Source organism: Echeneis naucrates, chromosome 11 (genome assembly GCF_900963305.1).
Source record: "Echeneis naucrates chromosome 11, fEcheNa1.1, whole genome shotgun sequence".
NCBI classification, from domain to species: domain Eukaryota; kingdom Metazoa; phylum Chordata; class Actinopteri; order Carangiformes; family Echeneidae; genus Echeneis; species Echeneis naucrates.
The window spans coordinates 20,133,099-20,150,047 of record NC_042521.1 but is presented as its reverse complement, the minus strand read 5'-3'; the positions used below and the strand labels follow the sequence as shown (position 1 = coordinate 20,150,047).

Genomic DNA, 16,949 nt, shown 5'->3' with positions numbered 1-16,949 from the left:
ATGGCAGATCCACTATTGCAGTGATTGTTAACATTGTCACCTCTACTCTGCCCTAGCAACCCATGTGGCTGATATTATATGCTGAAAAGGGATATGGTCCATCTTCTAGGATTGGAAAAATACAGAGAGAGAAGGTGGGAGGGTATGTTTGACTAAACAATTGGCTCCTTTACCATTATCAGGAAAACGTCATTATTTCAATATTCGGAGGACACGGTGCCACCTGTCAGTTAGGTTCCATTAGTATCAGTAGAACACTGTAGCTCTGTCTGGAGGAGGTGCCTGAGTGTCTCAAGGCCTCAAGATTTAGGACAGTAGCTATGTCATCAGATCTAGCTCTCACAGTGACCTCTGACCTTGAGTTTGTCACAAATAGGTAGACAGGAAAAATCACCCTTACATGAAGGATAGAAGATTTAAGTGTCACCAAAACCAGGGTGACTCAATGCTTTCTGACTGTGCTCTCACGGCTTGCTGAATTGCAGTAGCAGTTCAACCATTGTCCTGTGCCTCTGGTCCCATAACAACATAGATCCTAAAAAAAATGCCTTATCAGAGCATGTTTTATTTTACCGATAGAGTTTGAACTCAAAGGAGTGGAAACTCAATATTTCTTTTTGGTTGACAGGTGCCTTGCTTTGTGCCACTTACCCTTCTATAGCTTCCAACAAATAATTTCTGACCCAGTAGAACATCAACACCCAGTATATCAGCTTTCAATTGATAAAATTTTATTCATATGCACATCTCCAAGCCCTACCCACTCCCTGGTAAAGAAAATTTCAGTGAATACCTTTAATATATTTCAGTTTTATCAGTTTTACAGCTTATGTACAAGATTGCTGTTTTCATGAAACTCACATCAAGGGGAGAAACATCATTTTCTTTGCTAGAATCAAGAACAAGCATAAATGGAGGGAACAAGAGGACTTAGCGGTAAGGGTAACACAGCTTATGGGGGTATGTATAGAAGCAGCTCAATTGGGATAAACTATGTACAATACAAACCATTCATACAAATTAGGCTCTAAGATATAGAATTCAATACATTATATTTGATATATTAAGTGACAATGAGCAGACCCCATCTCCCTGATCTAATCACTGATTAATCAATCAGGTAATCAGACATTCGATCATCTAATAATGAAGCATTCACCCGACCAACTCGACATCTGTCTGCAATAACAGAAACACAGCTGAGAAGTGACAGTATTACAGTATGTAGCATGTGACTTCATTCTCTTCCTGAATGAGACTTGCCTGAGGGAGACATCTGTTCAGTCCAAGCTCACCCTTAGATAGATAAGACCACCTCACATTTCTAAAAGCATCAAACTCACATTTATATCCTCTGCTGTCTTCTTCAGATGTCTTGCAGAGGTTTTGTAAAAACATCTGAGCTAGTTATATTATTCTTCATTCTTTTTAAAGTAATTAACTTTGTTTTCTAGTTATGCAGGATGAACTGCGAAGCGGAAATAGCACAGCAGGGGCAAACAGTCAATATGTTGTTTTCCAGAGTTCATGTATTTTATATGAAACATGATGGGAGTAAAAAATATTTATGAACATCTAATTTGAGGTTTGAGGTTGAACTAAACATGAAGCAAACATGAAGCAAACAAAAAAGAAAAGTTTAATAGGGATAATAATAATAAAATAAATAACCAATAAGTTCCTTTATGTACACATAGTTCCAGAGGGATAAAACATAATTCTGCAGCAAAATTCTAATCAATGATGGTAATTGACAGTAATGATAGCAATCAGTGTTCAGGTCATTTTCAGCACACAACTATTCTTAAATAACACTTATTTACTATCAGTTAAAAGCTAAAACTCAGATAGTTAAGTTGATAAATTATTTTGAATGGCTGAATGGCTGGTGTGGACATGTTTAGGGACATTACGGCTAACATACACATTTCTCTGGAATGGATAGATGCCCCAGCCTGTGCTCTGCTTGTCCAGGGTTTTAGTAAGTGAAACTGTCACCCAGAGGGGAAGTAGGGTGTGTCACTATGGTAGTTGTAGTCTGGACACACTTTCTGCACCAGTTTGTAGTCGGTGCTGTAGAAGGAAATAAAAATACAGATAACTTTGAAAGGCTTGGAGCAAAGCCAGGAAACATGGCTCTGGGTCTGCTCCTGGTAGCAGGTCTTAGATGGGTCAAAATTACAGAGTGTGTTCTTCGAGCCTTTCTCCACCTTTTCATACTCAATGCGGCAATTAAACGACTTCGAGTCCTTTGCATCGATGACAGACTGCTGCGAAGCCATGTCAAACTCCACTATCTTGGTGGGTGGGACCAAGCTGACTGACACATTACCTTGGCCTGTGGAGTTGTGGCGGAAGTAGACACTGAAGGTGCCATTACCATGATCCACAATCTTGCCAGTGATTAGCAGGTTAAGTTTGACCGTTTTGATGTTGGAATGGAAATCCCCCCAGCCAAACATCTTCTTGAATTTTCCTGTCTTGACCATGGGTCTCCTTTTAGCCCGTGGCCGCGAGTCCTGCAGGTCTGTGGAGTTCCTCAGCCAGTCCCACAGGTCCTGCTCTGAGTAGGGCTCTGGAGTGTCATAGTGAAGGTCCAAGGCTGTGCTGTTTTCTTTGCCATGCAGAGTTTGTGACAGCAGCCTACTGATTGACATATCTTTACTGCTATCTGTCCATATATGCTTTAACGTTGATTTGGGGGTTCCAGACTTGACATGAGCACTTGTAACCTGCAGGAGAGAAAAAAAAACATAATTTTATTACTATATGTTTTCCTTGCATTTGTTTTAATATGTTAAGCAGTTTTAACATTGTTTGTAGATAAACACATGTTTTACATTAATTATGCACCTCATAAAAAAACAAACAAACCTAAAAACACATTTGGTTACTGTACTAGCGCTCAGCATAAATGGGTATACCCCATTTCATATCTTACTTTTATCAGTTTCTCAGTAGGGTAGTAGAGTAGGGAAACATATAGACTGCCCGTCCAAAACAAAGCTGCTGGATTTAACTAAGCAAATAGGTAAGAGCCTGCCACTGGATATTTACCGCATGGATAATTATGCTTCAGCTGGGAACAAGTTATTTAGTCCTAACTGATATATTGAGTAGCTTCTTATTTCATAAACAACCACGTGGAAGACAAATCCTGTGGTTGTGGAAAATATGTTAATCTGTTCCAGAAGGGTCAAATTATGCATGCATAAAGCAAAGAAAAACTTGTAAGGAGATTGCTGAAACTACAAAAATTGGGTTAGTAACTGTACAACACATTATTAAAAACTGGAAGGATAGTGGGAAACCATTGTTGAGGGGAGAAATGTGGTCGCAAAAAGAAATCTTGAATGATTGTAATCGGTGATCACTTAAACATTTGGTGAAATCTAATCATAAAAAATCAACAGTAGAACTCATGGCTATGTTTAATAGTGAAAGTAAGAGTATTTCCAGTCACACAATGCAAAGGAAACTAAATAGCTGTGTAGCCTTAAGAAAACCAATTATCAGTGAGGCTAATCTGAAAAATAAGGTACACAACATGGAGATTGGACCCTGGAGCAATGGAATAAGGTCATGTGGTCTGATGAGTCCAGATTTAACCTGTTCCAGGGTGATGGGGGACTTGGAAAGAAGATAGGTGGATGAAGTGATGCACCCATCATGCTTGGTGCCTACTATGTCGTACAAGCCTGTGGGAACAGTGGTATGATCTGGGCTTGCTGCAGTTGGTCAGGTCTAGATTCAGCAACGTTATGTGCCAAGAGAATGAGGTCAGCTGACTACCTAAATATACATCTGCATTCCTCAACAGAAGAGGAAGTGTGCAACATCACCAATCTTCCATTTACAATGTCGTCCTTTTATCTCGACTTGAGAGACTCAAAAACAACGGTTCCAACAACTCTCAGTTGAAACTACCACTTCCAACAACTGTCATTCCCAAACATTGGAGCACAAATTAGCCACTGAAATCAATAGTTTGGATTAAGCTCCACAGAGACTAAATACCTGAGTTTCATCACCAGTCAGTCAGACCATCTTAGTGCAGTCAGAAAGGCAAGCTTCTTGGATGAGAGACAAATTTTCTTCATAGATATACACAAAGTATAGTTGCACCTGATTTAATTTTCTTTGGATAACTATGATCTGGATGAATGAGAGCATTCATAGACATCATTTACATACAGTGATTTTGTATGATCATTTTCATGTCTATCAACATCAAATAAAAACAGATTGTTTAACATGAGGAGTTTTAATGGAAGCTGTTGGCAATGCCTGAAGGATTTGATCTGATTGATATGCCCTAGACGAAGTAATGTGTCACAAGATATTACTCATCGTCATCGTCATCATCTATATCATTTCAGAAGTACTGATTTTCACAGTCATGCATGCAGTACTCTACTAAATTGAACAATCGAATATATTCCATAGGGTCAGAGACAATCAATCTTTGCTTTAAGCTTCAATTTCAAATCATGATAGCAGACAGCTCCAAATTGGGAATTATAGTGCAATAAGCTGAGCAAGGAAGAGAATACACCAATCAAAATAAAATGTATTGTTTAGCTGACGGCTCACACAGATAAGGGCAATGGTGCTTCAGTGGAGAAAGAGCAGGGGCCTCATTTATAAAACTGTGCCTGAAATACCATCCTGTTTGGAGGCCACAGCACTAGAATCATAAACCGAAAGAAGCAAAGTGAGTGGCAACAGGTTACTGCATATGTGAACACCGTCAGTGGAATGGAGCGGACAGTGCCAGAAAAAAAAAAAAAAAAAAGTTGTCTGCTATAAAAGGTACATCTTTTTATTCCTTTAGGCAGCATTTTTGTAATTTATAGCTTAAGTAGTGCTGATCGCATGTAGATACTCTATATACCAATGAGAAGCAGCTCAAATGATATGAAATGGTATACTTCCTGTCTACTCAGTGAGCGTCACCGGTCCCCCACCTTGTGTTAGGAATATGTGGATTTATAAAAGTTGTAGGTAAACGAAAGTGAGATATTTATATTTTATTATGATAACATTAAATATTCACACAGCTAACATTCATATTTAACATGATGAAAATGAAATGAAATTACAGGGGCGTTTTACCATTTTTTTTACGTTTCCTAAGAGATCTGTGCCAAATCTCGCAAGAGTATGTTGTTGAGACAGAGACAGGTCTTGAACAAAGCACGATGTGTCCATCTGAAAATTGCCATTTTCATGTTGTGAAGGACAGCGGTTGTCCGTCACACATGTTCTCCTGGTGTGATTGACACATAGACAGAACCTGCTTGTGCATGCGCAAAATGGGTCTGTGCTGTCATCAGCGAAGCAGGTTTTAAGAGGTCCTGACTCAGGTTTGGTGGGACCACTCAAACCTCCAAAACGGTAAGCAAAGTCACATTCTATCATAAATCTGTGACATTGTGTACACTTTTGTTAATGGTTAGTTTTAGCCATACAGCCAACAGCAGCATTTGCCAACGACTTACTAACAGTGTTAGTCAAAATTAGATAGAAGAATGCATGCTTTTGAGCTCGTGCTAACAAATGCAAACTCTTGTCAGCATGCCCTAACCAATCAGCCAGTAGTCCATGAGCGCAGCCATATTTTGAAAGGAACGATCTTGTTGTGGGCAATATTATTAAAAAACTGATGAGAACAGCAAATTGAATGATTTTCTTTCTAAAACGTTTTTTTTCTTTACATAATAGAATTTTCAGTTAGATTCTAAGAAGATATTTCAGAAACAATTACTGTGCAATGCAAAATAATGCTGTTGAATAAAATCATTCTGATGACATGGCTGCAACGCATCATACAGGTTGAAATTAAACGTGTGAAGGGCAACAATAAATCGATTTTCCCAATCTTCATTTCTTCAATCTGACTTCAGTTCACCTTTTCCTCCAAAGTGTGCACATGCATGTGTCATAGTTTGCGTAGGGGTGCGCACATTTTCCCGTCAAGTAGATCACAACCTTTGCGTAGAAGTGACATACATAAGTTTTAGGTCACACCTTTATAAATGAGGCCCCAGAACATTAACTAAAGAGTGCCCTTATAATTGATTATTGCGAGCATAGGCTTTTCACTATTTAGCACTAGTAACTGGAAATAAGTTCATACAGGCACCAGTGGAAGTATGTGACACTAATTTCATATGTATTTTGATAAGATTGTTGCATTTTGCTGCTTGGCCCAAGGATCAATATTTGGAAAATTGGTTTTTCGCTACCAGTCAATTGGCCCTTTGAATCAAATTGCCTCAGAGTCTGATTCTCAGAACTATGTGGAAAAATAGTCTTTTTTACACATAGTATTACTTTGGAAATATGCATGCACTGTAGAGTATGTGTCAGTAAACCCTACTGCACATTATTTTTATATTAAACAAAATTGTGACAGCAAACACAACACATTTTGTAGGAAAAAGGCACAGATTTTCTGTTCTGAGTTTGCATTTTCTCCTCGTGCTTGCATGTGTTTCCTCTGTGTGTGTGTGTCTATCTCTGTATGTTAGCCCTGTGATGGACTGATGACACGTCCTAGGTGTATCCCGCCCAATGTAAGCTGGGATTGGCTCCATCATACCCCCAGGACCCAGAAACAGATAAGCGGTAGAAAATGAATGAATGAATGAATTTTCAGTGTCAGTGCAGGTGTGACTTAGGAATCAGCTTCGACAGATGTTAATGCCAAATCTGAAGAGGACCAAAAACACCTTTATAGCATTAGCTAATTTATGAAAATTTAAGTATGGGATGACATTGAGGAGCCTGATCACATAGCTCTATCCCAGAGCCATCCAGTAACGAAAGTCAGAGTTAGCTTCATATTCTCATGTTTTCAGCAGGTGTTGGACTTGTTGGTTAAAGTTTCATGGAGATTTCAATGTAATGAACATGAGAACTGTGCCCAGTTTGGCTTCAGAGGACCGTGTCATGTGGCAGTGTGAAGCAGTCAGTTAGCAGCTCCCAGTCTGAGACCTTGCTTCTTTGTCGAAAAATTGCAGTTGCTCAGGCTGGCTTGAGGGAAAAGTCTACTTGTGCTAAACAGGTTGGCAAAGTTAATTTCAGCTATGGTCGCCTAAAAGCGATTAAAATGGTCTTCCTTTGTGAATTGTCTGTGTCCAGCTTTAGGGATAAGGTGAACAGCCAATTTTCCTTAACTGCAAAAGGAACAACTGTTTTGGGCATCTCAAGAAGTTTGTCTGAGTCTGAATGGGAGGACACTGGGATAGACATACTGTAGCAGTCATTGGAGGGATTATTTATGATGCCTTAGGATTCATAAAAAACTATTGGAAAGGGCCACTGAGAGAGGGATGTGTAGTACACCCTCCTTATTCTGTGGTCATTGTAAACCTACCTTGATCAAGCCAAAGAAAATGGCGGGATCGATGGATGGATGCTGATTTACACCAAAATGTATCAGTATCTGTTCAGATTTTTAGTCATGTGGTATCACGTCAATACAGCTTCCAAAAGATCATAGATCCTCTACAATTGATTGCACAGGTACCTGCAACAATGACAAGCAAAAAGGAACAAAAGTGGCTATTTCCAAACAGCCCCAGGTTTAGCAAATGGATTTACTGAGGAGATTCACTCAGGTATGTAAAGCTGCCTTTCCTGTAAATCTCCAGCTGTAAACAACCTCCAACTGAGAACAACTACAACCATGACAACCGCAAATATCACACTTGGTGACAGTGGCAAACTCAAAATATAAATATGATCAACAAAAGACCAGACTAGACTCAAGTGACAAAACGAAGAGTAGTCATTATGTACTGAGCTTTAGGTTTTACATCTAGGCCTACCTATGAAAGACAAAAAAATTAATTAAACAGTGTAACATTAAATGTGGAATATGTTCAACATGAGACATTAGGAAAATCAAAATTGAAAAAAAAAGAGAAGCTGATTGAGGTTAACAGCCCACTCATTCTAGCTGAAGAGGATCTTAGGGTATCTATCTGAAGGTTTGCCTGAAGGTTTAGACTCAGAGAGCCCTTGGCTGTGTGAGGCAGATACACTCAGCAATCATTTCCTATTCAAACAGGTGAGGTGCTCTCATCGTACTAAAGAATATCGCAGCATGGTGGAGGGGTGAGGATCACATTAGAATGGATTTATGATAATTTGACTGCTTATGAAGAGGACCTGTAATGTCCCTTTTCAGTAGAATTTATGCAACAATAAACATAAAACAACAGACACATGGAATCAGTGACAGTTGTGTCCTTTTCTTCTTCTTCATAGAAATTCAGTTTGTGTAGAGAGCTTTGGATAACAACATAAAAACTAAGAAAATGTAAAGAGCATGTAAAACCTCCAAACCTGAAGAAGCTGACAATCTATGAACATTTTAAACAAAAGCATCAGCACCATTAAATTTAAATGTCTTGCATTTTATGTTGCAAAGCAATTATAATTTGATGCACTTGTGTGATTGCAGCATGTTTATCATGATATTTAATATTTTTTTTCATATTGCTAATTTTATATACTGTACACATATTTAAATATTATAACAGTATTGTATAGAAATGTGTCCATATTGACCATGCACACTCAATTAAATCTGCATGGTAACTGGTAAATGGTATGTCTACAGTGGGTTGTAGGGCAATAAATGGTGCAATGAAGTTTAACCTCCCATTCACCCTGGAAAAGTAGGACCTTTCTGTGTGGGGTTTTATGTTCTCCATGTACCTGTTTGGATTATGGATGAACTCCGTGGTGTATGGAGCTGGTTGGTTCCTGAATCACCAGAGTAAATGATTCAAATCTTCGTACTGAATCACAAATCACAAGTCTAAGGTCTCCATTAAATCATACCAGCCTTGAGTCTTGTGTGCTTGCAGCCAACCAGTCCTATGGTTGGCTGCAAGCACACAAGACTCATCTGAAACAGTTTTGAATCAATGGAAACAGCTCTGCATCAGATTCCAGTGCAGCGGTTCACCGACATGAGCCTGCAGACTCACTGGAAACCCCACAGACTCACTACACTCCAGTCAGTGACTTTAAGTAGTAAATTAAAATAAATATTGCATAAGAAAGTAGTTAGGCACACTTGTATTCGTTATCTGGCTGATATATTTAATGCAAATGCTAGGATAATAATGATGATGATGATTATTATTATTAGTAATATCATTATTATACTACATTGGGGGGCAAGTGGCTCAAATGACTCAAGTGAACTGGGTCACTTTAGTTGGGGACTCAGATTAACCGCTCCTGAAAAGAAACGAGTTTGCCACCACTAATGGGGTAGATGCTACTAGATGCTACTTACTATTTCAGGTTTTAATTCAGCTTTAGTGATCCATGTTATTGAACAAATTACAAAATACTTGCCTCTTGAGAGCCTTGTTTCCATGGGCACCTCGCCGCTTTCTGGAATATTTATAACCCGAACTATAACTCCAGCTACACGCACAGACGAAATTTAATGATATTTTGTTAGACTGCATTCATTCACATTCCATTAGCCAGTTTCTGTTTGGATGGTTTAGCTGCAACCCCCCCACAACCCTGACTGATAAGTGTTTGAAAATGAATTAATGAATGAACATTTGGATGGTTACTTTAATTTGCGTTGCCCTAAGCAATCATAAGTGATTGGTATATTCCTCCAGCCATTTTTCACCAACACAGACATTACAGTTGCAGCCCAACATAAAAGTTGTCATTTAACCTCCAACATATATACTATCAGTCAAAAGTGTTTAAATTAATAGGAAAGTATGTCCAAACTTTTGAGTGGTAGTGTATGTATTTTAATTTTTTTTTTTAGTTTGTTTCATGTTGTAAGGGTTTGCCCTTACCCTCTGAGATAATGTATATCATGATTTGAAATATATATAATATAACTAATGAAGGAGGATGATAAGCATTTTCTTAATCCTATTCTCTTTTTTTCTGGCAAGGTGTTAGGCCTGAACATGCTGCAGTATATTTTGGCTGAGGGCCAATAAGAACACTCGATTCCTGGAGTTGCCAGCTGCAGTGATCTCACCTGAGGGAGCAGTGCATCGGGAAAAGCATGGCCAGCATTTCAGCCAGCCCAAGCTTTGCAAGTGCCTGACTAACAACCAGAAAGCCAGTTGGTTGGCTTTAGGCAAGGAGGATTCAGAAAGTCAAGCAGCACAGTCTCTATTCAGTCCAGACATGACCTCTTGTCTTGTCTAAGTCTTTGTCTTTGACAATAATTTCTGTAATGTTTGTTAAGTCTGTTGTACATCAGGCTGGACAACCAACTTGCATTCAATATGCTTTATTAAGTGAACCTGCTCACACCCACGACACCTATTTTCTGACTGCCTGAATGATTGGGTCCTACCCAAGTGTGTCCTGAGGGTGGTGTAGTTTCATAGTGGTGAACATCACATTTTTCTTTTCTTTTTTTTTTTGCCATTCCCAAAATATTGTACAACTATAACACTTGCCTGGTGTACTCATACATACAATATATTAGACACATTTCAAAATCTCACCCAAAATACCGAACAACATGCAAATCTGGAAAATATAACAAAAACATACACTCTCAAAATATAGCAACACTATGATATTCATTCCCCAAATAGCAAATCTGTCCCAAAATCGCTCTGAGTATCTTGCTAGCTGACTAGGTACTCAGGCAGGAAGTTCTTCAGCTGTTGTTTCCAATGCATTCTTTTTGTTTGGCCAGATGAAAAGCTTTTTGAGAGAACTGGTCACTGTTGAACGCAGGATTCGTTTTTACAATTCGCGGGAGTCCAAACATGGAAAACACTTTTTCCATGATTGGAATGACTGTATTAGGTGAGGTTGATCTTACACTCTCAACAACTGGGTAGCGTGTGCAGAACAAATGCAACATTTTGAAAGCCATAACACTTGACAAGAGCAAATTAGAAACACTCAATGTTTCATGATTCACAATGAAGTTCACATACTCTTCTGCCACTTTTGCTGCATGTGTTCTCAAATCAAATCAGATTTATTTGTATAGCACCAAATCATAACAAAGTTACATCAAGGCTCTTTACATATAGAGCAGGTCTAGACCAAACTCTTTATAAATTTATTTAAAGAGACCCAACAGATCCCCCGATGAGCAAGCACTTGGCAACAGTGGCAAGGAAAAACTTCCTTTAAGAGGCAGAAACCTCGGGCAGAACCAGGCTGGGGGGCGGCCATCTGCCTCGACCGGTTGGGTTGAGAGTGGGAGATCATGGCTGGTGGTTTTGACCTGGGATTGTTCCATATGATTTCTAGTGCTTTGTGGTCTGTCACTAGAGTCAAATGATGACCATAGATGTATTGGTGGAAGTGCTCATAGCCTCAAATGATGGCCAGAGCTTCCTTTTCTATCGGTTAGTATCTCCTCTCCACATGTCTGAGACCGACTTGAAGATTGTGTTCTACACCAGGCTGGACAATTGTGTGTTTAATGGCCTTTATTAATTAAATGAACTGCTGCTCACACCCATGACACCTGCCTTCTGACTGCCTGATCAATCATGCTAGTCATGCAACCAAGTGTGTCCTGCAGCTGGTGTAGTTTCACAGTTTAGAACACCACAATTTTATAGTTATAAATGCTGTAAATTTATCTTTTTTTATTTTCTTTATAGTACATGAAGATATATAGGTGGGAACGAGAGTCTGTTGGTGGCTCACATAACAGTCATATGCTGGTGTTTTGCACTCTTACCAATATTCACAGAAACCCAACATGCCCCTAAGACAAGCATTTGGCAACACTCATTCATTCATCTTCTACTGCTTTTCCGTTTCTGGGAGGATGCTGGACCTAATCCCAGCTCACATTGGGTGAGGGCGGGGTACACCTTGAACAGGTCGCCAGTCATCGCAGGGCCAACATACAGAGACAGAAAAAGACTGACAACCACTCGCACTACACTATTTTAGATGTTTTAACTGAGAGCAAATCCTTGTTTTCTTTTTTCAGGAACAGCTTTGAGCAGTTTTACAAATTTTACCTGTATTGACAGTTTATTACACTGAAACAATGCTGCACTTTTCATTTGAGAGCTTTAATTCACCAAACTCACATGCATACAAAACCACTCGGCTGCCATGTAAGGTTTTGGGCTAGTCAATGACAAGATCATTTACTTTTTCTAGCATGGAGGAGCTCTGGAGCAGTTTGTCGCATTGTCGCATTGCATATATGTAAGGGTCACAAGGGTGCTAGAGCCAATCCCAGCGAACGTTCCAGGTGAGGGCGTAGTACACCCTGGACAGGTTGCCAGTCTATCACAGGGCCAACACACTCACACTCAGCTCTACAGGCAATTTAGAGAAACCAGTCAACCTAGATGTGCAAGTCTTTGGACTGGTGTCTATTGAAACTGTGTTTATTTATTTTTACATGGTAAAATTTAGGTGGCAGCTGCTTAAAGCAACAGATGACATGGTTATTATTTCATAGTCTGAAACATGTTTCCACGTCTGCATAAGTAAGAACATGCACCAGCAGCCATGTTTTCTTTTGGTAAGGTGTAGTAGGAAATATTGAGCAGATGGTCCACTGACCTTTAACAAGGGAATGTGCATCTAAAAGACAAAAGGCATGTAAAGCTTGTGAGGTTCTTCTAGATATGGCGGTGAGCTGGTTGGTGGGGGAGTTCGATTTTTCCCCGGCTAAAAAGTAATTAACATGATAATTTCTGTGAAATTCATATGGGGAAATACCAATTAAGAAAGGCTAAGACTACAACAAGTCCAATTAGTGAGGAAACTGAGGATTCGGCATCAGGAGATGACAACACAGGTGCAGCTAACTTGCATGCCACAATGGATGCCCTGCAAACTATCTTAGACGCTATCCATGCTGAGATAAAAGCGGGAAACTTGGACATGAAAAAGGAGGTGAGTGGTTTTTGTGAGACAATCAAAAAGGACATGAAGGAAGAGCTCGGAAACTTTAAGGAAGAAGTTAACCAGAAACTGAGCGAGTTCGGGACAGAACTCAAGAACACAGAGGCTAGGATTGAGGAGGTGGAAAACCGAGTGGCTGGGTTAGGGTTAGGATGTGCTTCTCCAGACCTTGAAGGAGCAGGAACGCATTATTTTGAAGTTAACAGATTTGGAAACAAGCTCCTGCAGAAATAACCGCTGCATCTTCAGAATCCCAGAGGGGGAGGAGGTGAATAATGTATGTGAGTTTCTGCAAAAATTCATCCCTAACCCTGACTCAGAGCTACAACTCCTGGACACTGACCTTAAAATACAATGTTGTCACCGGTCACCAAAACCACCACCACAAGCCACTCCGCGAGCCATGATAGCTTGTTTCTGTATGTATAAAACCAAAGAATTGGTCCTGAGCACCGCATGGAAAAACTATCCAGCTGAAGGTATTGAAAAGAGGAAGGAATATGCACCATTGAGGAAAGCGTTAAAAGATTGGGGACTCACATTCGAAACAACCGCTCCGGCAAAACTCAGGGTCTTTTATGAAGAAGGAACCACCACCTACAAAAATGCAGATGAGGCGACATAGGATACGCTGAGGAAGGGGATAGACGGAGGGACCAACGAGGGCGATACACCTGCCAACGCACCCCAGTCAGCTGTGACACCCCGCAAGAAGCTGGGAGAAAACACATAGCAGAGCAGCGGCTCCTACAAATGTCAGAACCAGGCTACAGACATTGAGCGCTCCAGAGAAAAGCTCCTGAGATTCCGGAGAGCTACTACACTGCAGGAGAGCAAGGCCTGAGATGCACACATGAGTGATAATGAGGGAAAAGTAAAGTTGCTGACAATGATAATTGTTTCAAAGACTTGAAACATCAGGAGTTTTTTCATGAGAATGTTTCCTTTTGATTTTTGATTGAACACTCGTTGAAAGCTAACATTCTTAGCTCATAACATTATAACATTACTGACTGGACTGTTTCACTGGGTGACAGAAAGTACACCAAAACCACTAATGGTGTTATCTAAAATCACCTGTAGGATGTTGTTAGGATGTATTGGGAGGGGCCATCCCTTTAGAGGCCTCCCCTCCCTGTTTAGAAGTTTTTACTGTAATTCACTGTTGGAGGTTCTTTCTGTTTGGTAATTTTCTTCAGCACAGATGCTTTTTATTTGCATGTTTGGATTAATGGAGGTGGGAAATAAGTGTGTTAGAATCAAGAGGTAGAATGTTAAATCAGGAATACAAAATGGTCTGCAAAATCCTGTCAAAAGTAATAAGTTGATTACCAAAATGAGAAGAGAAAAACAACATATTATTTTTTGGCAGGAGACTCACCTTAATAATAGAGCATGAAAAGTTGGGCTTTAAAAATGTATATTACTCATCCTACAAACATGGCAAAAAGAGAGGAGTTATGATATTAATCTCTAACAAAGTTGTATTCCAGATCTCAAAACAGATAAAAGATACTGAGGGATACATTCTAGTGAAAGGCTACATTGACCACAAGCAGGTAACACTATTAAATGTGTATAGACCCCAAGGTATTGGGCCCAATAAAATATTGACCTAACTGCTGAAGAGACTGACGGGGTCCTTATTTGTGGCGGAGATTGCAATATACAACTGCAACCCTATCTGGATTCCGCTAATGTAACAAAAAGAATTAACTCGGAGTTGGCCACTTCTTTTTGAAGCAGCTATGATGGATGTTTGGAGGGAATTAAACCCACTCAGCGAAGCAGTTTACCTTTTTCTCTCACCCCCATAATGTGCATTCAAGAATTTACTTCATGTTTATTTCAGAAAGACACAGAATCTTAAAATGTCAAATAGGGGTCAAAGATATATCGGACCACGCAGGTGTATATATATCCCTACATCTGGATACCCAAATTAAAAACACAACATGGAGGCTTAACACAAGCTTATTAAATGATCCTTTATACAAACAATACATTCATAAGGAATTTAGGAACACCTAAAGCAAAATGATAATGATGAAGTGTCTCCAGGTACTTTATGGGATGCTGCTAAGGCAGTAAAGGGAAAATTTATATCATGGTCCTCAATTAGAAAGAGGTAAAAACAAATGCAAATGAAAAGCCTTATTACAGGAATTGAAAAACCTAGAAATGAAACACATGGCACATAATGATACCAAATTATTAGAACAGATAAAGCTCATTAAACAAAACCAAAAAAAGGTACTATGATAATGGACCAAGAACTAAAAAAAAAACTGTTAGCCTGGAGGATCAGAAAGCAACAAGAGGAAAGATCCATCTATAAAATTAAAAACACGCAATCTGAATACAAGAGTCCTTTCAAAATGACGACAAAGACTTATACACACAATTGAAAAGAGCTGATTCTTTCAGTATTACAAATTTTCTTAACTAACTAGATCTGCCATCCATTGGAGATCACTTAATCATCTTCATCTTCATCCGTATACGGGTCGTGGGCGTGCTGGAGCCAATCCCAGCTCACATCAGGCGAGGGGTGGGGTACATCCTGGACAGGTCACCAGTCCAAGGACAAACAGAGACAAACATCCACATCTATGGTCAATTTAGTCTCCAGTTGACCTATACATGCATGTCTTTGGATGGTGGGTGGAAACCAGCGTACCCAGAGAAAACCCACACGACCCTCTTATTGTGGGGCGACAGCCCTAACCACTATGCCACCATGCTGCCCCTCCATTGGATCAGAACAGAATAAAATAATGATGAATGAAATAACGCAAAAAGAACTGGATAGTGCAATCTTGAGACTCAAAACAAACAAAATGCCAGGTCAGGATGGATACTCTCCAGAATGGTCCAAAACCTTCAGAGAGTTATTATCACCAACATTATTGAAATGCTTTAATGTTACACTTAATAGGGGAGAAAACCAGCTTCTTGGAGAGATGATATTATCTCAGTGATCCCTAAGGTGGGCAAAGATAAATCAGAGTGCAGTTCATACCGATCAATATCAATTTTAAACTTAGATTATAGAATATATGCCTCAGTAATCGCAAAAAGATTAGAAAACATCATAATAGATGAAGATCAGACTGGTTTCCTTAAAAACAGACAAACACAAGATAAAGTAAAACAGGCCCTACATTTAATGGAGCATATGAGCAAAAATAAAAACGAATCCATCGTTCTAAGCCTTGATGGTGAAAAGGCGTTCGATTCAGTTAGCTTTGAATACCTATACTTAACATTACATAAACTTAGCTTTGATATTAAAGTTATCTCAAATCCAAAAAAATTATATAAATCCCCCTTGGCCAGAATCAAAATAAACGGTGGTTTGACCAACCCAGTGCCACTTAAAAGAGGCTGCCAGCAGGGATGTCCCTTAAGCAAGACATTGTTTGCACTATTTATTGAGTCTCTTGCTCAGGCTGTGAGAGAAGACCAGGACATGAAAGGAATTTGGATTAAAGACAATGAATATAAGACCTGCCTTTACGCAGACGACGTACTGATCACTCTTTCTGGTTATAAGTTAAACATTCATAAAACACAAGTTATCTCATTTAACTATACTCCCTCAGTATAAATAAAAAACCTGTGCAATTTTAAATGGGAGAATAATATCATTAAATATTTAGGAATTACAATTCCAAAGGATTTATCCACCATCTACGCAACTATCTTCCAATTGCTAAAGAGATAAAGACCAATTTAAATAGATGCAGTATATCACCACTGGACCTACATAACTGAATAGATATAGTTAAAATGAACATCTTAGCTTAGATTACTTTTTCTTTTTCTGTCGATACCCATAGAAATACCTGAAAAACAATTTAGAGAGTGGAAGAGAATGCTATCTGGTTTCATCTGGAAAGGCCTTAAACTGAGGATCAGGTACAAAAACATTGTCCAAAGAAAAAGGAGGACTATCTTTGCCTAAGTTAGTGAGCTACTACATTGGCTCTGCTAATATACTTGATTTATCTGTGCAACCCATGTTACTATGC

The 16,949-nt window shown here is 39.3% G+C and overlaps 1 protein-coding gene across 1 annotated transcript in view; it reads right to left on the bottom strand.

Annotated features, from left to right (window-relative positions):
* Window positions 1-1,994: 1,994 nt before the first annotated feature.
* nxph1 (neurexophilin 1) overlaps window positions 1,995-16,949 on the bottom strand; it is a 51,024-nt gene continuing 36,069 nt past the window's right edge. The window contains exon 2 of the mRNA XM_029514671.1: window positions 1,995-2,732. Within this exon, the coding sequence (XP_029370531.1) occupies window positions 1,995-2,732 (738 nt within the window). The remainder of the gene's footprint in view (window positions 2,733-16,949) is intronic.